This window comes from Podarcis raffonei, chromosome 5, assembly GCF_027172205.1.
Source record: "Podarcis raffonei isolate rPodRaf1 chromosome 5, rPodRaf1.pri, whole genome shotgun sequence".
In the NCBI taxonomy this organism is placed as follows: Eukaryota; Metazoa; Chordata; class Lepidosauria; order Squamata; family Lacertidae; genus Podarcis; species Podarcis raffonei.
In genome coordinates this window covers 59,732,613-59,756,337 of record NC_070606.1, presented here as the reverse complement: position 1 = coordinate 59,756,337, position 23,725 = coordinate 59,732,613, and the positions used below count along the sequence as shown (strand labels likewise).

General features: G+C 43.5%; 1 protein-coding gene across 4 annotated transcripts; it reads left to right on the top strand.

The window, feature by feature from the left end:
- Positions 1-181: 181 nt before the first annotated feature.
- On the top strand, positions 182-23,371 carry ARHGAP19 (Rho GTPase activating protein 19). Of its 4 annotated transcripts, none has more exons than XM_053389474.1 (12): positions 182-289; positions 11,640-11,896; positions 14,630-14,788; positions 15,266-15,346; positions 15,664-15,873; positions 16,166-16,392; positions 16,576-16,662; positions 17,369-17,434; positions 17,923-18,114; positions 18,249-18,347; positions 18,577-18,687; positions 21,045-23,371. In XM_053389474.1, the coding sequence occupies exons 1-12, from the start codon at positions 237-239 to the stop codon at positions 21,099-21,101; spliced, it is 1,599 nt and encodes a 532-aa protein (XP_053245449.1). In that variant the 5' UTR covers positions 182-236; the 3' UTR covers positions 21,102-23,371. The 4 variants fall into 4 exon arrangements, with proteins under 4 accessions (XP_053245449.1, XP_053245451.1, XP_053245450.1 ...); XM_053389475.1 differs by lacking the exon at positions 182-289 and adding an exon at positions 9,915-10,029; XM_053389476.1 differs by lacking the exon at positions 14,630-14,788.
- The last annotated feature ends 354 nt before the right edge of the window (positions 23,372-23,725 follow it).

The window sequence follows — 23,725 nt, the reverse complement described above, 5'->3', positions numbered from 1 at the left end:
AAAGCCCCATTCTGGGTTTGCTCTCCCCGCCCTCTTGTCTTTGTGGGTATTTCTCCTCCCCTCTCCTCAGTTTTCAACGGCGATTCCAGGCCTGATGGTCGTTAGGCGTTTGCCGTGTTCGAACAGGCCAATGGCTGCGCGGCCACGAGGCGGCGGCGGGTGGGACTATTTTGCAAACAGCCAATAGGCTTTTGCAGTTGAAGCGACCAATCGGAAGGCAAGGCGGCAGATATGAGATGGCGGCGGAGTCGGCTCTGAGGGGGAGAGGAGGAGAGAAACGAGTGGGCAGGTAGGTCGGTTGGTCTGTCCGCCGGGCGGGCCGAGGTAGCGTGGCCAGAAGGCTTTGAGAAGCTGAAGTGGGTCAGGTGAGGGCGGGGTTGAGACAGAAACAAGGCATAGGGTATACGAGCCTTTCGCTGTGGTGCCTCAATCATTTGTGTGGCCTTGGGACGTGAGGCCTGTGGTCCTGCCTCTAGGGCAAGCTGTTTCATAGAGCGGAGGTGCAATGCTCTGAAGCACCCCGTCTGCTCTTGCTCTTTGCCCAGGGGCTGAGGAGAGCAAGGGGGAGGATCTCTGTTCTCCCCCTAGTCGCGCCTGGGCGAGGAGGAAGTCTGGGGTAGAGCAGAGACGGGAGTGAGTAAGGGGCGACATGACAGAAGAATCTGATAACATTACGCGTGGCATAATAGATAGAGGAAGGTTTTCTTCCTCTCTCATAACACTAGGACGCGTGGGCATCCAATATAGCTGAATGTTGGAAGATTTAGGACAGATGAAAGACGAGGTCATAATTGGTCAAATTATGGAACTCGCCCTGCCAGGAGGCAGTGATGGACACTAACCTGGACGGCTCGAAAAGAGGATTAGACAAATTCATGGTGGAGAGAGCTGTCAATGACTGCCAGCCATGATGTGGCTGTGCAATACCGCCACAGTTGGAGGCAGCAGTGGTTCCAAATAGCAGTTGCTGGAAACTTCAGGAGGGAAGAGTAGGCTCACAGTGGTTTCCCACTGTGAGAACAGGTTGCTGGACTAGATCCAGTGGGCTTGTCTTATGTTCTTATGAAGGGAAATCCTAGTGTTTCGGGACTGGGAAAGGTTTTGGGGTGGTTGTTGGGTGGGATGAAGGAGAGATACAGAGGACGTCGAAGTTCCAATCTAGTTGACATGTGGTTCTTCTAGATACTTATTTTATTTATTGCATTTATATACAGTACCAGTTTTTTCTCCAAGGAGCTCAGGGTGATGTACATGGTTCTTTCCCTTCCTCATTTTATCCTCACAAGAAGCCCATAAGTAGGTTAGTGCTGAGAGACAGTGACTGGACCAATGTCACCCAGAGAGCTTAATGGTCGAGTGAGGAATTGAACCCTTGGTTTCCTAGGTTCTAGTCTGGCACTAGCCACTATGGCACACTGTCTTTCCATGTGCCAGTGTGCCCACCTAAAGTACAAAGTGTGGTTTTCTGCCCTAATTTTAAAGGAATAGTGTTCATACAGAGCTAATGTGGTGTACTGGTTAGTGTAGGACTAGAATCTGGGAGACCAGCTTCATATCTCTGCTTGACCCACTGGGTGACTGTGGGCCAGTCAACCTCTCTCAGCACTAACCTACTCATAGGCTTGTTATGAGGATAAAATGGGGAGAGGAAGAAGTATGTAGCCATCTTTAGCTCCTTGCAGAAAATGTTGGATGTAAATATATCAAGAAATAAATGCAATGTGTTAACAGGTTAATAATACAACCGTTGCTACTTCAACCATTATTGGAATGATACATTTCAATACTATGCAAGAAACAAGTCAGAATAAAATTTCTTTTTTAAAATACATTTTATTAATTTTCCAGAAGACATTTTCAAAACAATTGGTTCCCCACTCCCCCAGAATAGAATACTAATGTGTCAAATTTCCCCATAAATCTATATGCATAATTGGTGGGTGTCAGTCATCAGGGCATTTATTTGAATATTTTATAATGGGATGCCATATTGCAACAAAATATTGGTTGTATCATTCAGGTCGTGTATTCTCTTAGTTAGTTTCTCAGATAAAGCAAGTGTCCACATATTCTGTTTCCATTGTGTGGTGTGTAGATGATCAAGTCCTTTGCAGGTTTTTTTTTATAGTTTCTTTTTGCTATGAGTAGTTGCGCCACTACTAGAAGAAAGGTGGTAAGTTCCATGTGTAATAAAATAAAAATTTCTATTCTAGAAACATCCTCCTTGCTTTGTGAGCTTTTGATTTTTTTTTTCAGGGCTTCAGCTTGTTTATTCTTCGCATCCTGTAGGTTAAATGGCTTCTTTGCTCAAGCTTGCTGGAGTCTGCTATAGAGTTAATAGTTTATTTTCTGCTGTATTTTTCAGGGAGCACCAGTTCTTTTTTTTAGGAACTGCAGTTGGAGCAATTCTGTTTGATCTTACAGTGTAATCTTCAAAGTCATCCATTGGCTTAGGCCTTTGATACAGACAGCATGACTACGGCTCTGTTTGTAAGAAATGCCAAAATGAATGCTTAGTATTCATTTCTCCACAACAGGCATGTTTTATTAAGCAGTTGGTTTTTCCATAGTTTATTTTCTGACCACCTTTCACTGTTAAAAGGCCTTTCTTCGCAATCACTTTTAATCCCTTTATTCCTTGAAATATGGTGCTGCAAGGCTCTGATATTGATCCTCTGGAAGTTGGAGATTACAGGAGGAAAGTTTTCTTAACACTTATTTTATGGCATAACCTTAAAGGGCTGCAATCCTTCAGATGCATGAAGTGTTATCCTGAGTTGCAGGTATATGTACACATAGTTGGTGAGGATTAAAATCAGAGGAAAATGAAATGCAAAAAGTATGAACAATAATAATTATTAGCTTCTCATTCTCCAGACAGTAGTTGATGATAGCACAAGCATCCTAGCACTGATACAAATATACCATGGTTCAAACCACAGATTACAATTTGTCAATATTTTATATGTTAAGCAGACACTGTTCTGTGCTTAATCAATTCTTATCAATATTTTCCCCCTGGGCCAATTGCTCCTTGCAATATCTTTTATTGTTAACTGTTCTACTTATTAATATCCCTCTGTACCTGCCGTGACTGAACAATCATCTTCTACTGTGGCCTTACCTCGAATGCTTGTGGGTGTTCTTCACCTTATTTATATTTATTTATATGTATTTTATAGCCTACTCCACCCTGTAATCCCATGTTGAATTACATACAAGTAACATACCTTGCCATATATTGAAGCATATCAAAGCAGGCAGCATCAGTAACAACACTGCAGTGGAATGCATATTCTTAATTAATCCTGTACCCCCAAAGTGTTGAATGGTTTATTTAAATGTAAAGGTTCATCATTGTTGCACCCGATGTGTATGTCTTTAAGGGGCCAGAGCAAGGGCCAGAGTAAGATAACGAGACCCAGCTTTACAGCTGTGAAGCATAGCAGGTGCTGCTGAGTTGTATTTGATTAAGGTGTGTCAGCATTTGGGTGTAGTATATAAGGAGCAGCACCTAGCTCTCCCATTACCCTGGGGGATGGGTTGGTGGTTGGGTCTGGTTTGGTTGTTAATGTACTTAGTGTAAAAGGAGTTTTTGTTTTTCTTATTAAAACCTAGTTTAAGTTATTTTTGAGTCCTTTATTTTTTAATGCATGGTCTCCCCAGCAAGCTCTCTGCGCTACTAAACTGCAAACAGCCAACATCTTTGGTTATGGGCCCAGCTGCTGAGTGGATGACTGCATATTTTTGGACTCTGAGAAAGGTTTGAAAACTCCTTCTCCTGTTAGCATAGTTTTGTGGGTCTGGAAGAGTTCCAGAATGGTTGACCGGGTTCCTGAAGCTGAGAAGGCTCTGGTCTTCCCACAGCTAACAGATGAGAACTATAGTTTATGGTCTTTTCGGGTGGAGGCGCTTTTGACCTCTAGAGAAGTATGGACCTATGTAACTGATGACCCTCCTGACCCTGTGACTAATGCTTGGTCGAAAGGAGATGCAAAAGCCAGGGCGATAATTAATTTGGCAGTCAGTGACCAGCAAGTAGTCTATATAAGAAATAAGAAAACTGCCAAAGAAATGTGGGACAGTCTTGCAGCAGTGCATGTTAGAAAAGAGTCAGCATCTGCATTGATGTTTTTCAAGCAGTTGTACCAGACGAAGTTGCAGCCTGGTGGTGATTTGGCAGCACACTTGAGACGTCTGGAGGCAATACGCTGCGAATTAATTCGAAGGGACATGGAGATACCTGATATTCAGTATGTTTTTATCATTCTTTGTTCCCTTAATGAGGACTTCGATGGTATAGCTAGCCAGATATCTGCCGTTCCACCAGCACAATTAACTGTGGAAGGGGTAACGGCAAGATTAATGGGCGAGTTGGACAGAAGGGAGGCTTGTGCCATAAGCACTCCTATTTCCAGAAGTAATGAGGACCGCCATATGCAAACTTGTGGTGATACAACTGTATTTAAAGCTGCCAAGCGTTGTTGGTTCTGCAATAAGCAAGGACATTTTGCAAAGGACTGCAGATCCAAAAGAAAGCAAAGTACTCCCAAGCCTGTTTCTGTTCGTCAGTCACGGTCGTCAGCCCAGCAGCCGACATCGTATAGTAGAGACAGAAACGAGCCGCGAGTTTTCCATGCTAGGACAACAGATCGTAAAAGACTTAAACGTGCCAAGTGGAAGTCTTTTGTTGTGGACTCAGGAGCATCTCAGCACGTTTGCAATGATCGAAGCTTGTTTATTTCTTTCGAAGAGGAAATTGGTAATGTACATTTAGCCAATTCACAAGTCTTGCAGTCGCTTGGCAGGGGTACTGTTAAACTTGACTCTTTAAACATTACAATAGTGAACTGCATTTACTGCCCGTCAGTGGACAATTTATTGTCAGTAAGGTGCTTTGCTCGTCAAGGCATAACTGTGCGTTTCTTAAAGTCAATGTGTGAGTTTTTCGATGGGAACAAACGTCTATTATATGCCCGGGAATCTGATGGTTTATATAGACTGTATTTTCGCACCTACTCCCAATCGCCTATAAATTGCAGAGCAGCACAGTCAAGCCAGGGGTTGAGGAATGTAAGGCCACATTCCGGGTGTGTCCATGAGGCGCACAGAATTCTGGGACACCTGAATTTTGCTGATGTAATTAAGACAAAGAATATTGTTGATGGCCTCAACTTAAAACCATGTAAATTCTTTATGCAATGTCTATCCTGTTGCAAGAATAAGATTAAGGTTGCACGCAAGGGTAGATGCTCAGATAGGAAAGTAACTGAGCCATTTGAACGTGTACACTGTGATTTAGTTGGGCCACTCCCACCATCATTAGGAGGTTCTAAGTACTGGCTTACTCTGATAGACCAGTATAGTAGATATTGTTGGACTTATGCAATAGCTGAGAAGTCCCAAGCATTTGAGAAGTACAAAGTTTTTTGCAACTGGGTAAAAACGCACTTTAACAAACCAATTAAGAACCTATTTTCTGACCGGGGCGGGGAATTTGTTTCTGAGGATTTTGAGAAATTCCTGGAAGCGCAGGGGACTACTCATGAGTTATCTTGCCCCCGAAGTCCCTGGCAAAATGGGCTTGTTGAAGTTGTGCAGCGTGACCTACAGGCAGGGGTTAAAACATATCTGCATGATGCTAATCTGCCCAAAGACTTTTGGGCTGAAGCGCTTAATGCGTTTTGTTATGTTAAAAATCGCAGTTATCATTCTGGTTTAGATGTCACCCCCTATGAGAAGCTGTTTAAAAAACGCCCTAATCTGAAATACCTACGCATTTGGGGTTCAGATGTAATTATGCATTATCCCGCTAATCAGAAATTGGGTGAACGTAGTGTCCAGGGAAAATTAATGGGCTACCAGCAGGGGGCGTACAGAATTTACATACCAGCAACTGGCAAATTTCATATTACCAGAAGCATGATACAAACTGTAAATTGGAATGGAGTTGCTGTCTTCCAAGATACTGATGGTATAGATAATACTGAGGAAGAAGAGGAAGAAGCAGCAGCAGCAGGAAATGGTGCTTCTGAATTAATGGAAAAAGACAAAAAGTCTGTTGAATCTGATTTGTTTGATGATTTAAAGTCAAAGGCACCCGAGGGGAGGTTAGATTCTCTTGAGTTTTCTGACCGTGAGCTTAGCCTACAGGCATCTCTTCAATCTGACAATGATTTACAACCTGAAACTAGTGGTTCACTTAGTCCCATTAAGTCTGAGGAGTCTGACTCTCCTTCCGGACTGAGACGTTCAGATAGAAAGAGACAGAAGCCACAACGTTTTGCAGATGAACATTTTAATACTGTGTATGCCAATAAGGCAGTTTTTGAGCCAAAAAGCTACAATGATGTTCAGAAATTACCTAAGCAACAAGCTGCAAATTGGTATAAAGCTATGAACTCTGAGATAGCTTCTTTAAAAGAGCATAACACTTGGTCTCTTGTACCACAAACCCCAGATATGAGACTTACTGATTCAAAATGGGTTTATAGAGTTAAAATGAATGACAAAAATGAAGTTGTAAGGTACAAAGCAATATTAGTTGCTAGGGGTTTTCAACAAATTCCAGGCGAAGATTATGTTTTGTGTTATTCACCAAGTGTAAAATATGAAACAGTTAAGCTTTTGTTAAAAGATGCATCACAATGTGGAAAAGCCCACTGAGCAATGTTTCTCTGCTCTTAAGAGAGTGGTAATGTATCTTAAACATACCAAACATTATAGGTTGCAGTTTACATCAAGTATTGACAAAGGTTTTGAAATTTTCTGCGATGCATCTCATGCAGTGGAACAAAATAATTGCAGGGGTGTGTCTGGTATGGTGTTTTGTTATAACGGTTGTCCATTTGAATGGAAGTCCCAGACACAAACCATTATTTGTCTCTCCACAACAGAGAGTGAATTATGTGCATGCGTTCAGGCCACTCGTGATGTAGAATGGTATCTGCAAGTATTTGCAGACCTACAGATGCAAGTAACACTACCAGTAAAAGTTTACCTTGATTCCCAGAGCGGACTTGCTATCCTGTGTTCAGAGACCAATACGCAGCGCACTAGAGTCTTAAGGTTACGTTTACAGTTTGTAAGAAACTAATTGCTGATGAAATGATTGTATTTGAATATGTTCCAGGTGACAATCAAATTGCGGACATTTTTACTAAAGCACTTCCAAAGGTTACACATGAAAGACATGTACAAAATATGCTTTATGTTTTTGTTCCACAATGATGAACCGCAGGGGAAATGTTGAATGGTTTATTTAAATGTAAAGGTTCATCATTGTTGCACCCGATGTGTATGTCTTTAAGGGGCCAGAGCAAGGGCCAGAGTAAGATAACGAGACCCAGCTTTACAGCTGTGAAGCATAGCAGGTGCTGCTGAGTTGTATTTGATTAAGGTGTGTCAGCATTTGGGTGTAGTATATAAGGAGCAGCACCTAGCTCTCCCATTACCCTGGGGGATGGGTTGGTGGTTGGGTCTGGTTTGGTTGTTAATGTATTTAGTGTAAAAGGAGTTTTTGTTTTTCTTATTAAAACCTAGTTTAAGTTATTTTTGAGTCCTTTATTTTTTAATGCATGGTCTCCCCAGCAAGCTCTCTGCGCTACTAAACTGCAAACAGCCAACACAAAGACCTATGCAAAGAAGTGTGTCTTGACCCACGGCCAGATGCATCTTAGAGGAAAAGCATGGCACAAGCTGGGGGCCACATCAAAGAAGGCCCTCCCACACTCTGTCATGGCCCAAACCACCTGTAGGATCTACACTGCAGACCTTAACACCCAGGCGAGTCAGTACGTATTAGAGCTGCTCTTCAGATATTTCAGCTCCAAGTATTAGGTACTTAAGCACAGGGTCCTAAGCACCAAGTTAAAAGTTCTGGAAGCTGTCAGAGGCTCAGCCTTGTGCATGACTGAAAAAAATATATGCTACTATAAGAAGCCTAGCTGTTGCTTCAGTTAAAGTGATCACATAATTCCATTAGTCTGTCTTTTTATTGAGCCCAGCTCCCCTTTGTTTTGTTATGGCACTAGATCAAAGTCCTTGAGGATTTTATTCCATTCACAAAAGAATTCTCATTCATGTCATTGTCACTCATCCTTCCCTGCCCCAACCCCTTCATGAGCAAAACATTGCCCTTGCTAATTTGGTTTTTCTTCAGCCCTGGTAACAAAAACCAAATAAACTTTTCTTCCTTCTCCTGGACACCCGCTTTCTAATTGGACACAAAGAATAGAGGGGGTAAAGCAGCAACACTGAAGGTTATTGCACTGATTGCAATACTATTGTGATAAAAGCGGAGAATCCAAGCTGCAAAGCAAACAAGATTGCTCCCCCTGCCCACATCAGTAACTGCTCTTTTCTAATATTATGCAAACTGGGGGAGTGGGCTGTACACATCCTCCTCCTCCTTTAACATGGCTGCAGTACAGGGCTTTTTCTATTGTGCATGACTGGGCTGTCTGAGAAGGGTTCTGATTGTATGTGCTGTCTCGCATTTCCATTTCATTAGCGTTAATAATAGGCAGGCATATTTTTCTGCGGGGGAGTGTTGCTGATAAAGTGACCTTTCAAAACTACAAAGCCCAGTAAAATGTAGCACGGAATAAGGGGGTTTAGAGCTGTTTCCAACTGTGAGGTCTCTAATCATAAAATTGGGTTGGATTTTAGTTGTCAGGGCAAGACAATAAATGGACTGCAAGCCCATTTCTTTGTTACAGTATGCCCCAAATGCATGGGGGATTAAAGAATTAAAACAAGGGGAAAGCTGTACTCAAAAGATCCTTCAGGCTGGTTTCAGATGAGAAAAAGGCAACAAGAAGAGATGGGATGTAACCTCTAATTATTTATGGTATTGTTTTCTTTTGATTGTTAGGTTTTTGAGAGTACCTAAAATAAAATTTAAAAATAAATTGGGTGGGGGAGACAACAAATGATGGAGGCAGGCTGCCCCGCGATCTTATGCAATGTAGTTACACACTGGGGAATGAAAAACATGAAAAGGGGAGATTTTAAAAAGATTTCTTTTTATTAATTATTTTGTTATTTTACTTGTAGCCAGCCTTTCACCAGCCCTTCTAACCAGGGCAGGTTAGAAAAATATCACAACTAAAAGAGTACAATTGTATTAAAACCTCAAAAAATATAACCACAAAATTCATCAGTAATGCAATTGACAAAACAACAGCCCAGGATAGTAATTGAAGAGGAGGGAGGATATCCACTCAACAAAAGGTCTGCATAAAGAAAAGTAGAAATGTAAGTCTAGATGGAGATGATGCATGAAAGGTTTCTAGTAACTGGGAATGGTGAAGTCAATGGAAGAAGTAAAAAATTTTGGGGTTAAGTGCTAAGGTTGCAAGCTTTTGGAAGTCTCCAGGAGTGAGTGACATCACATCCACCAGGTAGGGTAGGTAGGGCACAGCCATGAAGGCACTAAGGCAAAGACAAGAATTTTATGCAGAAGATATGGAAGGAAAGTCAGAGATGAGAGTTTATATATTGTGTGAATACGCACGCACGCACACACACACACACACACACACACACCATGCATATACACATAATATACTGGACATGAATGAGGGGAATGTACCAGCATGAGTCCAAGAGCTATTTTCAACTGCGATGTCTAAACTATTGTGAGGGTTTGCTTAAAATTGAAGAAATCTTAAAAGTAATTGTTTAAAGTCATGGGCAGAGTCTGTCAATGAATATGACAAGGACACTTTTCTCCATTCAGTGTTCAAGTCTGATGCAGGTGACATGCCTAGTGTTCCATCTGTCACTTTCTGTGGGGTATGAAAATTGGAGAAGTTGTTGGTTAGCCTGAGTTCTGCTTTGGCTCCATATCAAGGTTGATGCATTTGTGCCAAGAGGGCTAATAAATGAGTCTTTGTGTTGTTTAGTGTGCATGGAATTTGCATAGGCTGTGCTGGAGCAGGCAGATCTGTTTCTGAAAACAAGGAGCAAGTTCTTCTCGCTGTGTCTCTGCTTCCCAATGCCTCATCAGAAGCTTTCTGCACTTGTGTAAGCAATCTGACTTTCTGTGTTTATTAAGTAATAGGGGCTATCAGATTTCCTAGAAGTTTAGATTTGAAACCCCACAAATAGGTATTGCATGAATGACAGTCAAATTTAGTTCAGTGGATTTTCTTTAATGTTTAGATCGTGACTGGGACACACGGGAGGGAAGGGTGAATAACTGGCATAGCTATTCTGTGGAGTGATCAGTTTTATTGGGTGAAGACAGTAACTACTGCATTAAGCAAGTAGAGAGAAGTTGGATCTAATTAGATTACAATGTGTTTTGGACACAATGTACTTAGTGGGCTGACATGTATAAGACAGCAGAATGTGCTGCAAGTGGGAGGTCAATCGACAATCATTCCCAGCTGCTTGAGCTGAACTGCTCCATCTTGTCCTTGGCTTGTTAAGCACGTCAAACTGCAGGGTAGTCTACCAAGCAGCACTGGAATCAGACTGCACTTGGCAGCCAACTCACCAAGTGGCTGGAGAAAGCGGTACTTCTCCATGCTTTGCTGCTTTTGGAGTGATTTTGCCAACTTAATTGCTCCAATTAAGAACCTACTGTCCAGTTACAACTCACCCCTAGGCTGGCACTGCAGCAGGGTATTACCTACAGGGGTGGCTTTCGGGTAATCTTCGTAAAAAGATCCCACTGCATCATGGCATTCAAGTGCATAAGAGATAATTTGGTTAAATTCATGTGACAGCCTTTCTTCCTGTGTGTCTTTAAATGTTTGACTTGCAACATTTTTTTCATAATACTTCACCTCTAAGAAAACAGATAATTATATTTGTTGAGTCCAACTGAACCCCCTCATAAAACAGGAATTTGCTCTGTTTGCATAGAGAGAAACCTGGCACAGAATGTCACGTCTCAGAAGATGATGCAATCTCTACCTCAAATCTGTTCTAGATTATTTTCATACATGCTTAGTAATTTGGAATGTAAATTAAATTGTTGGTCTTTTTGTTAAATATTTTGATTAGGATCTCAATACCAAACTTTGGCCAGTTATAAGGTCTTGCCCTCTGTAGGGTCTGATGTGTAATATGACAGGTGAGTGCATCCCTCAAACAGAGACCATGCTGAAGGACTGTCTCCAGGTTGTATTTGATTGATTGCTAAATGATGTGCTATCTGGTCAGCCCCACCTGACTTGATTTATACATGTTGTGCTGGTATCTACAGCAAGGATAAGAAGCCTCAAGCCCCGGGGACCAAATGTGGCCCTCCAAGCCTCTCTATTCAGCTCTCAGGATGGCCAAAGCCCATCACCAGCCCTGCACCCTCAAGTGCTTTTATCTGGGTTGAATCTATTCTTAATTATTGTAACATCACTTTATTGCCTTGCTGCAGAGCTTTGTGTGTGTGTGTTTTAGAAACTTTTACGTGGTGGATGTACCTTATTGTATAAAAAGTCACATACCTGCCTCTGGCTCTACCCTCCACTGGTATGTGGCTCCCAGGAAGACTGTCCATGAGGGAATGCTGTCCTCGGCTGAAATAGGTTCCCTACCCTAGATCTGCAGGTGGCTCCTGCATAGCTGAGTATTTTAGTTTGTGTTCAGGTATGTCTCCCAAAGCAATGTATCTTTGTTTCTCTCCCTAGTGATGCCATTTGCAGTTTAGTTATCTGCAATGACTCCTCCCTTCAACGGCATCAGATCATCTTCAATCCAGACTTCTTTGTGGAAAAGCTGCGACATGAGAAACCTGAGGCATTCACAGAGCTTGTGGTCAGTAACATCACCCGGCTGATTGACCTGCCTGGAGCAGAGCTAGCCCAGCTGATGGGACAGGAGGACCCTCAGTTGCCTGGCACATCCTCAGGGTTTTTCCGTTCCCTGATGTCTCTGAAACGCAAAGGTGAGCCTGATGTGTTGGCTAAGATTTTCCCCTTAATTTTTTGATGTTAAGCCTTGGTATCCTGGGTACAGCCTCTGCTAAGTGTCCCACATTTGTGGCAACAACTCCAAGGAAGTATGTGAAAACTTTTCTGGTCCAAGTACAGTGCTGACCAGCCCCTTATCAAAAGAAAATAAGAAGGGCAGTACAGGCAATTCTCATTTTACATGGGGGTTCAGTTCTGGACCCCTGCGTGTGTTGGCGTAGCGTGCGTAAGCCCATTCTACTCCCACTCTGTTCCACCCCCGTTCTTCCCCTTTTCAGGAAATCTTTATGATGCTTCAGGGCTACTTCTGGGTTTGGCGCTGTGAGCGTGATCGTGCGTCATTCGGACAGAGCCAGTGTGGTATAATGGTTAAGAGCGGTAGTCTCGTAATCTGGGGAACCGGGTTCGCGTCTCCGCTCCCCCACATGCAGCTGCTGGGTGACCTTGGGCCAGTCACACTTCTTTGAAGTCTCTCAGCCCCACTCACCTCACAGAGTGTTTGTTGTGGGGGAGGAAGGGAAAGGAGAATGTTAGCCGCTTTGAGACTCCTTAAAAGGAGTGAAAGGCGGGATATCAAATCCAAACTCCTCTTCTTCTTCTTCTTCTGCTAAATCGGTCATTGCCTGTAAGACAATGACAATGTTTATTTAAATACTTGATTTACACAAGGGGTGGGAAACCTGTGGCCCTAAGATGCTGCTGGACTCAAAGTCGCATCAGTCCCAGGCAGCATGGCCAGTGATGATCAGGGATGATGGGAATTGTAGTCATCAATATTTGGAAGGCCACAGGTTCTCCACCCATAGTTTTCTTTATCATCCCTTTCAATTCCATTCTTATGGAGGACAAGGCTCTTGTTTTGGCAGCCATAATGGTGCCACCCATGCTAGAAGGTAGTATATGCATCTTTATTTTTTTTAAAGCAGAGTTAAAAAAAAGTTCCGAAACAGAAAGGGAAAAACTGCATGGGTGTGTGCTTCTATGGAGGGTGGGAAGAGGAGGTGGAAAGCAGCAGAGAGTGAGGAGGGTGTGGTGTGCAAAGATGCCTGCCCACAACATGAGATCCACTTTTGGGGGTAGTTTACTACATACAGCTGCAATAGTAACGGACTGTGCCTCTTGTTTCATCTGGAATAGGAGAGCTGGGGAGAGACCTTAGCTTGGTGACAGAGCATGCGGTTTGCATTTGGAAGGTTCCACATATAATCCCTGGCTTCTACAGTTAAAACTAATGTGCAAAATGTTTGCCTGAGATCCTAGACATCTGCTGCCAGCCAGACAAATAGTCTACTCTGATCTAGATGAGCAAATAGTCTGAACAGTGTAATCTATGCCTTATATCTTACCTAGAAAAGCAATCACTAGTTCAGCTGTCAACTGGTGTACCTTCTTCCTCCCATTGTGCTGCCTACACTTTTGGGTGTGCCAGGTTTGGATGAATGTTGTGCTCCCACCCATACTTGTAAAACATTTATGTTTAATTCTTTGGTCAGCTGGTCATTCTGTGCTACTAGCAGGCAAGAGGATTCCTATAGCTAAACTCTCCTGCTTCAGCTGGCTCTCAGTCTTTGTTCCCTTTGAAGATACCCTTATTTGTATCTCCTCTTCAAAGTCTTAACTGGACCTATGTAGCTGCTAAGAGCAATGTTCCTATGGTGTTGCTTAGAGATGCTGAACAAGGAAACAGTCACTTAAGTTGGGAGAAAAATCTGGTAGACAACCAGCCTTGGACTCTCAACCTGCATTTCTACTTGTTTCTTTTCTGGCAAATTTATTTTGCTGGAAGACGATCAGAGTGGCTGGGGCAACCCAATCAGATGGGTGGCATATTATTATTATTATTATTATTATTATTATTATTATTATTATTATATTTATTTATTTATTTATTTATTTATTTATTTATTTATTTATTTACTATTCATCTTCATCATCATCTAGGGACATATTCCTTCCAAACTGAATTAAAATATACAGCCCTTATTTCCCACTGCAATATAACTTACAAAGGTTTCCATCTTGCCCTGGCAACAAAGTAACTAAATTCACATTTAAAGGATGAAATGTGAGATTGCTTGAACAATCCTTTACCTGCCTAAATATGACTACAAATATCAGCCCAAATGTCTAAGATGTAGTTTTTCTACAGATGTTCTATGCCCTAGGAATATTGGGGTGGGAGGGAGTAGGCTTAATGAAAGAAAGAAGAACTTTTGGGTTGGGGGGATGGAAACATGCAGGGTGATGTATAATGCTGGAGAGAAGAGGGATGAATTTGGAGGAGATTACTGGAAGGTGAATGATAAAGATTTGGGTGGAAGAAGGATTTTAGATATGAGCAATAATTTTGCATGGTGTGTAACTGGATGTGCGCACATGTCATGTGGCCCTTGAAGGGGTGTCCAGCCCTCAATGCCAAATAAAGTTAGCCACCCTGTTCTGGGGTATTTCCCTGTAGTGGGGAGGGGATCCTTGGATAGCTTGTCCCTCCCACTTGCTCCACTGGGCAGAATTATTCAAATGAGATAGCTCGTACTTTCCAGTGGGAGGGTGACCCCTCCAGTTCCTTCCTGTCTACCTCCTTGTGCAGGAAGAATGTCATGGGACTGGCAAATTGATTCCCTTTGTGGCCATGTATCAAAAATCATTTTTACTTTAATGCCAATCACATATTGGAAGTAACCATGTTTTTCTATTCCCCTTTAAAGCTGCTAAATGTATTTGGCAGTGTTCTGCTAATGCTTCCTCCCACCCCTCCTCCGCCATGTGCTCCCCACACTCTCCCCAGAACTGCTCCAGAGAATTGAGGGAAGACATTGAACAGAATTTGGGGCATGTGAGGAGAGAAGAGAAACATCAGCTTACTGGTATCTAAATGGAGTTCCATGTGCTGAGGCTGTGTACCTATGAATTCCAGATGATGGAGACAAATAGGGAAGACCATCATTGCTATGAAATGTTCAATTAGGCCTGCTAGAAACAGAATGCTTGTCAAGATGGACTTCGGGTTTGCTCCAGGAAGTTAGTTTTTATATATTGCCTATCCTTCTGTGGAATCTGTTCCTTTGGGTCATTTTGAAACAGATCCAAGTTTAGAAAACCTGTATCTGTTTTACAGCATACTTTCCTTTCCAGATCACAGTAAGCGTTTTTTGTTTGCTTTTTTTTAAACCTGAGGAGATGAGGAGTTGCATTTGCAAGAGAAAGGGTCGAAGTGAACACACAGTGAACTGGGGCTTTTTAATTCTGCCTTTTCAGTATAGTATGGAAATGCTTGCACATTTCTGGGTCTCACAACAGTTGATGATGTTGGCTACTCATTATCTCCTCCTTTTCATCTCTAGAGAAAGGGGTGGTTTTTGGAGCTCCACTGACTGAAGAAGGTATTGCTCAAATATCTCAACTGATAGAATATCTGCATAAGAGTAAGTGGTTTGTGGTTTCCTTTCAGTCGTTGTTTAGTCAAGGATAGTGGACTGGTCTGGGGGCACAGATTTAACTCATTTCTGAGCTGAGGAAGTCCTAGGAGCTATGTGATTCTAGACACTAACCTTTTCCTGCCCCCCCATATCAAATGTTTAGTGATTTTTTTGTACTAGACCTCTGTAGGATGTTCAGATAATGTGGCAGGAAGAAAAGGAAAGTATAAAAGGTTAAGAAGCTTTGTCAATATACTAGAAGAGTACAACATTTTATCTAACATATTCTTGATACCCCTCTTGTCTTTCTTCTCATGGTGCAGATCTGCGGGTGGAAGGCTTGTTCCGAGTGCCAGGAAACAGTACCAGGCAGCAGAACCTGAAAGAAGCCTTGAACAGTGGGACAGAAATTGACTTGGATTCAGGGGAGTTTCACTCCAATGATGTGGCCACTCTGCTGAAGATGTTCTTGGGAGAATTACCAGAGCCTTTGTTGACCCATAAACATTTCCATGCACACCTCAAAATTTCAGGTGAGTCAGCCTTGGAGGGAAGTGGGAACCAGCCCACAGGGCAAATTTGGGGTTTGCCTTGTTCAGTGATAAAGCTGTTGGGTTAGGATCAGAGAAAGGCCTACTTTCTCTGCCCATGTCATAATAGAAATATATAAGCATGAAATCTTTGGGATTTCTGATTTATGCTGAGGAAAAGAAGAGTGCAAAGGAGTGTGATGGCAAGTTAGGAATGGGCAGTTGATAAAATAGTGTATAGTTTCCTGAAATGTGTGTGCAGATGAAGTTTCTTGAGATGTTTTCCTGTTAATAGATCTGATGCTGTTGGATGACAAGGGCAACAAGACCAACATACCCGATAAGCAGCGTCAGATTGAAGCACTGCAGCTCCTCTTCTTGATCCTGCCAGCCCCCAATCGCAGCCTGCTCAAATTGCTGTTGGATCTGCTTTATCAGACAGCCAAAAAGCAGGACAGGAACAAGATGTCAGCTCATAACCTGGCTCTTATGTTTTCACCTCACATTTTGTGGCCTCGAAATGTAAGTGGTGTTACATTTTTAGGCAGCAGTACAAAAAACCAGGCTGGGAAGGAGTTCATCTGTCCTATCCCAGCTTGGCTGCTGTGTCCTAACTCCTGAAAATAAACCTACCTCTACCAGGGATCTTGCATCTTACCTACACTCTCCTAACAATTCTGCTTTGGTGTTTTCCACTATTGCCAGGTGACTGCCAGTGACCTACAGGAAAACATTCCCAAGCTAAATAACGGGATGGCTTTTATGATCAAGCACTCGCAGAAGCTCTTCAAGGTAGGTGCTTCAAAAGGAAGGGACAATCTCTATGTCTCTTTCAGTATCTGCTTAGCAAATGTGTCAGGCTGTTCCCTCCTGGGGGAAAATATGTTCTGTGCACAGTCCTGACACTGTCAAGCCTGACATCTTTTTATCTATTACTTCCTTGGAGGTGCTGTGTACTGTGCCTGCTCCCTTTGCTGGGTAGATCACAAGTGGCACTGATATGTGAAAACAAGGCCTCCTATTCTAAATGGCAGGATATCCTGCACATGTGAGTGTCCTTGGAGTTACCGTGCCAAACTCTGCCTTAACCAGACAGTGCCCCTTTCCTGATCAGTTACTATCATGGTCTCTGAGGCTGCTCTTTGGGTCCTCATCTGTCCCTCTTTGCCATTTAGCTTAATAAATATCCCTATTAATGGCTAAAATCTCTAGAAAACTAGGCAGGTTCACATTTAATTGTCAAAAAGTGAGACTCCTAAAGCATCTGGTAGCATACAACATATCTGAGATGATAAAGGACTGAATGTTTGCCCTGGGTGACCCTCCTACCTATAAAGGAAGCACACTTCAGAAGATTTTGCATGGATTACATTCAAAGATGAAGTTGCTGGTCTGGCGGGGTGAGTGCCTGGAGCATCTGCTACAGGATGGAACCTCAGAGTTAGGGAGACTTTGGCTTAATTGTGTCTGACTTCTTCTGTTTCACTCTCCTTTCAAGGCTCCCTCATATATCCGGGAATGTGCAAGGCTGCATTACTTGGACTCCAGAACACATGCCTCAAAGGTAAGAGCAGTCCATGACATTGGTCATGAAAGGGAGCACCCAACATGGGCACCAGCAGCTCAGCAAACTGATAACTAAAACAGTCTTGTTCATGAGAATTTCCAATAAGGGATTCTTCGGGGGAAATCTATTCCTTAGGAAGGCAGAAAAGACGTAATTAGACCCCAGTTTTGCCACTTGGACTGCTACATATCCCCTCTATTAAAATGTGTTCTAGTTAGGCTAAAATTCTAGAGAATGGAACAAATTCTCATTTAACTGTCAAAAATAGAACAACATTATTATAGCACATGCATATTTTGGGGAGAGAGGAAAAGATCGGGCCCTCAGCTGTTCACCCAGATCTGACTTTGCTACTGGATATGAAGCTCAGACTACCTTTATTAGTGTGATGAAAGGCAAGATAGCTATCATTGGGAGTGGGGTGCTGATGGTCTTTATAGGACAAAACAGCCTGAAGTGCAGAGGGTTCTTTTGAATTTTTGCAGGATGACTTGGACTTGCCTGTGCCCCGGAATTTCAAAGACTTCCAGCTTCTGAAATTCAAGAGGCGAGGACTGGTGGATCCCTCTGCCCACCAAGAAGACACACAGCAACATACAGAAGAAGCACTGAAAGAGCTCTTCCACCATGTTCATAATATGCCAGACTCTGCCAAGAAAAAGAAGCTCATTCAACAGGTAGAAGGGAGACTTTACTAATTGACTGGAGCAAAGAGGCATGAATGGGGCCTTGTGCTTGGAATGGGAACCAGGATCAATCTTTAGGACAGATGGGCTGCAGAACTAATCATGCTATAAAGTGTGTGTTCTAGTTTCAGAAGCACCCTGAAGCTCTCACTCCTCAGGCAGGTGTACCCACACCCCGGACCCAGAAGCGGGCTCGCACTCGTTCCTTCAGTGGCTTAATCAAGGTATGGCTCTTTCTACCATTAACAATAACTTTGGCTGCAGTGGTGCTGCTCAAGTTACTTCTCGCTGGTGTAGGTATCGGGCATATTGTCTGCTGTCCAAATGCATAAGCTTTCTGATGGTATGGGGTGTACATATTCAGGCTTCCATAAAGAAACCCTATTCTGTTCTGTTGCCTTTTTCTTTCCGTTCCCCAGTCACAATCCCAGTGTTTTCCTTTTCTTCATACAGCGTAAGGTGCTGGGGAGTCAAGGGTCTTTGGATAAAAAAGGGAAGGATGCAGTTTTGGAATCAGTGGGCATGAAAGAGCAGAAGCACGGCAGCAAGGAGAATGTTAGCATGGTAAGGCCAGCGGTAAGAACAATCACTGTGCACTCATAATGGGTTGGTTCATGAAGGGAGTTGCTGCTAGCTATTACCTGCAGTTTATATCTGTCTGCACTGATGTGGCGCCCCAAATTATCTTGAGTACAACAGGAAGTCTGGGAATAAGCCTAAAGCTCTAGATGCATCACTCACATGACTAACGGAGCAGCCCTAAGCTGTGTTGGTGCTGGGGCCTGGAATATGCTATGCAAGTGGCATGGCTACTAAATGCAGTACCTGCTCAGCCCTGGACATGAGTGGGGAATGGAGAGAAGACACACCAGCCATGACCCCAACTTCCTTGGAAACACTGCTATTGTCCACCAGTTTCAGAATGTGGTAGAAATGATACCTCCCATGCTGCCCAGAAACAAAGGGAGCCAAACCACACTGGCTGGCTTGTGAGTGGAGCCATGCTAGCTACCACCATACTTCCTCAATACACAGCATCCCAACATGTGAGCCTCAGTAGCACGGCTCCTAAGAGGCCCCAAGCAGCCTTGTAGGAAGGGATCCAGCACCTCAAATACCCCACCCCACATAGTTGCACACCAGCCTCAGATCCCTGGCAGCCCATAGAACCAACCCCCAACCACCCTGTGCCTGATGGCTCTGCCTTCTGGGTAGCATCCCATCCCTCACTGACTGCCTCATATCCCCTGGCAGCAACACTCAGCCCCTTGGTGCATTCTCAGTGACCCATCTGTGGAGCCAGAGGAAACAGGAAGTGAGGGAGCCCAAGTCACATCCAACCTCCCTACCCACCCTCCTTCCAAGAGTTGCATCCTAAAGCCACTTGAACCTGATTCAATACTTATGGAACATTGATTTTTTTTATTGAATGGCACCTGACAGAGTGGATCAGAAAAGATAAAGAGGCATGTACATGGTTACTGACCAATCATCCCAGCAGAGTTTTTGTGCTGAGTGGCCAACCCTACAAAGGAGCAACTGGAAGGGAAATTTTCTGTGCTATGTTTGGTATAAAGTGTTGGTGTTGATGTTGACATGGATGTGTATTGAAGGGGTACGGGATCCAGCATAAGTGCTGCTTGTCTCTGTTGCCCATAGCTGTGACGCTTTCCAGATACGTATGTCACTGGCTGAGTGTTCTGCCAGCATATCTGTTGTGGCAGTGACACATGTGGCATTCTTCCATTGCAGCAGGGTTTCCACTGAATCCTGTAACCCCTGACCCAGTGTAGGAGTGAGCCCTAAGCCCATCTGCCCTGCTGCTCTTAGGTAGTTGAACTCTTTCTTTCCCAGTGTAACAAAAGGCTGTTTCTTTCCTTTCCAAATCTGGGGAATTGAACTTGATGCCTCTGCTCCTATTGGCTGATGGCCATTTTTGCATTTGGATGCTCCTTCCTTCTGAATTAAGGCTCCATATTTTTTCCTGGAGCAGCTTAATTTCCAGAAGTTTGGCAGACAAGTGTGTGACACGGCAGGCTAGTAAATCTATGCAGCATGAGTAAGATCATGTTTGAAGTTGACTTGAATTTAGGCAGGCCAGTTGCTGGCAACTGAACCATCCTATCTTAGAGAGTGACAGCAAGGTTCAGAGGTTAGAGTTTTCTCATCTTCCCTAGTTACAGAAACCTGCTTCCTCTCCAGCCATCAATGTGATTTGAGCAAGTCTTAGGTCCCCTGAGGACAGGAAAGGGGAGTTCAATTCTGTATGTATACGTTACCATGTATAAGCAGCAGCAGCTTGCAACCTCATGTTCTCCTTTTTGGTATGAAGCCTATGGACTTACAGAACTGCCTTTTGGAATAATAGAATCATAGAATTGTAGAGGGGGAAGGAATCCCAAGGGTCATCTGGTCCAGCTCCATGCAATGCAGGCATCCTGCCCACAGCCACCCCTGGGTGGACCTGAACCATCAACCTCTGGTTAACATCCAGACACATTGACCCATTGCACCATAGAGGCTGCAAAGATTATTTTTAAGTGTGTGATGTGTGTCTATAGCTTGATGCCTTAACTCATTGCCAAGAATTGACCAAGAAGCTGCTGTCAGGATGGTTAACTTTTATCGGACAGATAAAACTAGTGAATAGATTTAAAGTGTTAATGTTAGTCCTCAAACTGCCTTGAGTAGGCTATTTCTGTTGGCAGCATCTGTGAATGAAAGGAAGATGTGCAGAGAAGCAACCAAGCTAGAAGAATTGGTTAAAATGGTCCTTAGCCTTAAATCTGGAATTCTCAACGTCTTCTCAACAGGAAGTAGAGGTGTAATGTGGCGAAATGTGTCCGTGGCTTCCTATCCTTTCCTAATGCTTGCAAGCACAGCTCAATACAAATGTACTAATTATTCTCCTTCTGGTACAGGACTCCCGTAAATATACTCGATTCCATGGTTCCTCGACAAAGGAGTCTTCCATTTGAAGATCCACTCAATGGTCGGTCTCTCTCTTTATATCAGTATATATCTACACACAGCAAAGACTTGCAGCTCTGTGGATAATGCCTGCTACTCCCAAGCTGTGAGTCAGGACTCGCTTATCCCTCTAACCTCACTTATTGGAGCCTGGCCTACAACTGTGTGTCTGCCAGAATAACAGACTCTTCCATTGAACATGAGGAAACCACTATTCAACCACTTGTCTAGCCTGAGAATGGACTGGACAGTATCTGCAGTATAGCCTCTCTTTGGAGAGGTTGCTTTGTATGCCTTGTTCTCTCAGCTGTCCATCTTTCTAACAGTTCTTTGGGACTTGGCTTACACTGTCCTGTTTTGTGGCTGGTGTTTGTTTGTTTGTTTTTTGATTTTGGCTTTTAGTGTGTACGCACACTGTTTCTTTTACCCCTGCAATTCCCATTAGCATCCACAGTAGAGTCAAGCTTTCAGATCCCCTTGGCAGCTAGGCTCATCTCGGCCTCTCTTTGTATGGAAGTCTCTCTGTTGTGGTTACTGATGGGATTTGAGAAGTAGCTGTGCTCTTAGCTGCCTCTCCCAGATTGCAGGGATCTCCCTCAGGCCTGTGGCTCATCTGTCACAAATCCCAGCGTCGGACGTATCCGAACTTAGACATCTTAAACCAGGGATGCGGGGAGCCTGTGGCACTCCAGATGTTGTTGGATTCAGTCTCCAGTTAGCCCAGCCAGCATGTCCTATTCTTGGGGATGATTGGGAGTTGTAGTCCAGCAATATCCCTCATTTAAGAGCAGCGGTAGCAGGAAAGAATTTCTGCAAACTGCCCCTTTAAAAAAATAGAGCCCAAGGGCTCCTTGCCTGAATTCTAGCATGTCTGGTGAATCACCTGCAATGTGATTACATCTTTCTCCCCTCAAAAGGCCGCCAGTTCTCTTGCCACAGACACTTGCCTTCCGCCTGCTACGATTATTCTTCCATCAGCGCTGATTGCCAAGACAGCGTTTTGGCTGAGGCTCTGCCTGATGGAGTCTGTTTCACTGCCCCCTACCTGTCACATTCCCATTGTCTGTGGCCCAGGCTCTGATGTACGTTGCTCAGGCAGGACAGGGGGCTGACAGTTTAATGACTAACAATCTGCTGAAAATGCACTGAAAGAGAGGAATTTGCAAATACAGAAGGCTAACTGACTTGCTCCCTGGAAAGGAGGAGAGGCTGTCAAGATGAATAAAAGAAATGTTCCTGTTTCCTTCCATCAATGAGAAGAGGGCAGGTGGGAGGGTAGTGCAATGCTATAGCAATACTGCTATTTGCAGCTCTGTATTTGCTAAGCTTTCCCCTGCACCTAAAGGAACAAGTGTCTGTCTGGGTCAGGGGTGGTGAACCTGTGGCCCTCCAAGTTGTGTTGGACAAAACGCCTATTAAAACTCCCACCTATTACCAGTACACAGTCATCAGCCCCAGCTAATGTGGCTGAGTTGAACAACATCTGGAGGGCCACTTACTATTCCTGATAACTGGCTTCTGCCTTAGTCTCAGATAGATTTGACTCAAAGGCTTTTGCAAAGGCACTGTATATTTGAATTTCCTAAATATGTGAGGATTGAGCTTCTTTTTATTATTCTAAAAAGACTGTCGTAAATCTGTGTCAGGGACCCTGTCAAATGGTCTTCTGATGTATAGAGATGTATACACCCCTGTTAAAGCAGGTATGGGGAACTTGTGGCCTTCCAGGTGGTGTTCAACTCAACCTCTTGCCACCCACAACAAGTAGCCATATGGTCTGGAGCTGATAAAGAGTTTGGGGTCCGACCACACCTGGAGACTCACAGGTTAGCTGCTTCTATGTTCCTCATCTCCCCAACCTCGAAGCTGGTATGTAGCTTCAGCCAAAGAAGTAGAAAACTGCTAACACTTGGGAGGTCATAGGCAAGACTGAAAAGTGCCCAAAAAAATGTCAGGGGAAGCAATCATAGTGGGCAAAACCTGTTTCGGTTACTCTAGATCTTAAGCTTGGGTCATTCAAATCTTAGCGGTATTGTAAGTGAAAGCAGGACTGCCCCCATTGTTGTGTCAGTGTTGCTTGTGCAGGTTCTCTGACTGCCCCCATTGTTTTTCATGTTTTACTGTTCTCTTAACTTATCCTTATGTGGACAACCTTTACTTATTTATGCAATGTAGTGATGTAAGTAAAATAATATGTTGTTTCTTGTGGTGTATTGCCCTCTGTTAATGTGAAAACCCTACATTAAATACTGGTGGTTATTGGTGCCTTCTTAACAGACTCTTGGCTAATTTTATTTTTTATGCAGAATGGAGATCGGATTTAAGAGACGGAGAGTCTGTAACCATAAATATAATGACTTTAAAAGTGTGTGCTTTTGGAGCTGGGCTTGACCAGGGGACTCCTGTGCCTGTTCCCTTCCAACTATCAACAACCCACTTCTTTTCCTCTTGCTCTTTCCCATGATTCTATATTCTTCCCATTACTGGCCCATCATTCCACAATGGTATAGAAAGTGGGCATCACACTAGTCCTCATAGACATTGTAAAACGGAAGGTCCTCCATTCTGTTAATGGAGGACAACTCTCATCTGCTGTAGCCAGCACAGCCAGTGGTCAGGGCTGATGGGCATG

What these genes read in the sequence shown, in the direction of transcription:
- ARHGAP19 (XM_053389474.1), top strand. Translation starts at nt 237, where the DNA reads ATGGCGGCGGAGTCGGCTCTGAGGGGGAGAGGAGGAGAGAAACGAGTG. An exon ending in AGAGAAACATCAGCTTACTG is followed by an intron (nt 14,789 to 15,265) that starts GTATCTAAATGG and finishes TTTCATCTCTAG; the next exon opens with AGAAAGGGGTGGTTTTTGGA. An exon ending in AAAAGAAGCTCATTCAACAG is followed by an intron (nt 18,115 to 18,248) that starts GTAGAAGGGAGA and finishes TGTGTGTTCTAG; the next exon opens with TTTCAGAAGCACCCTGAAGC.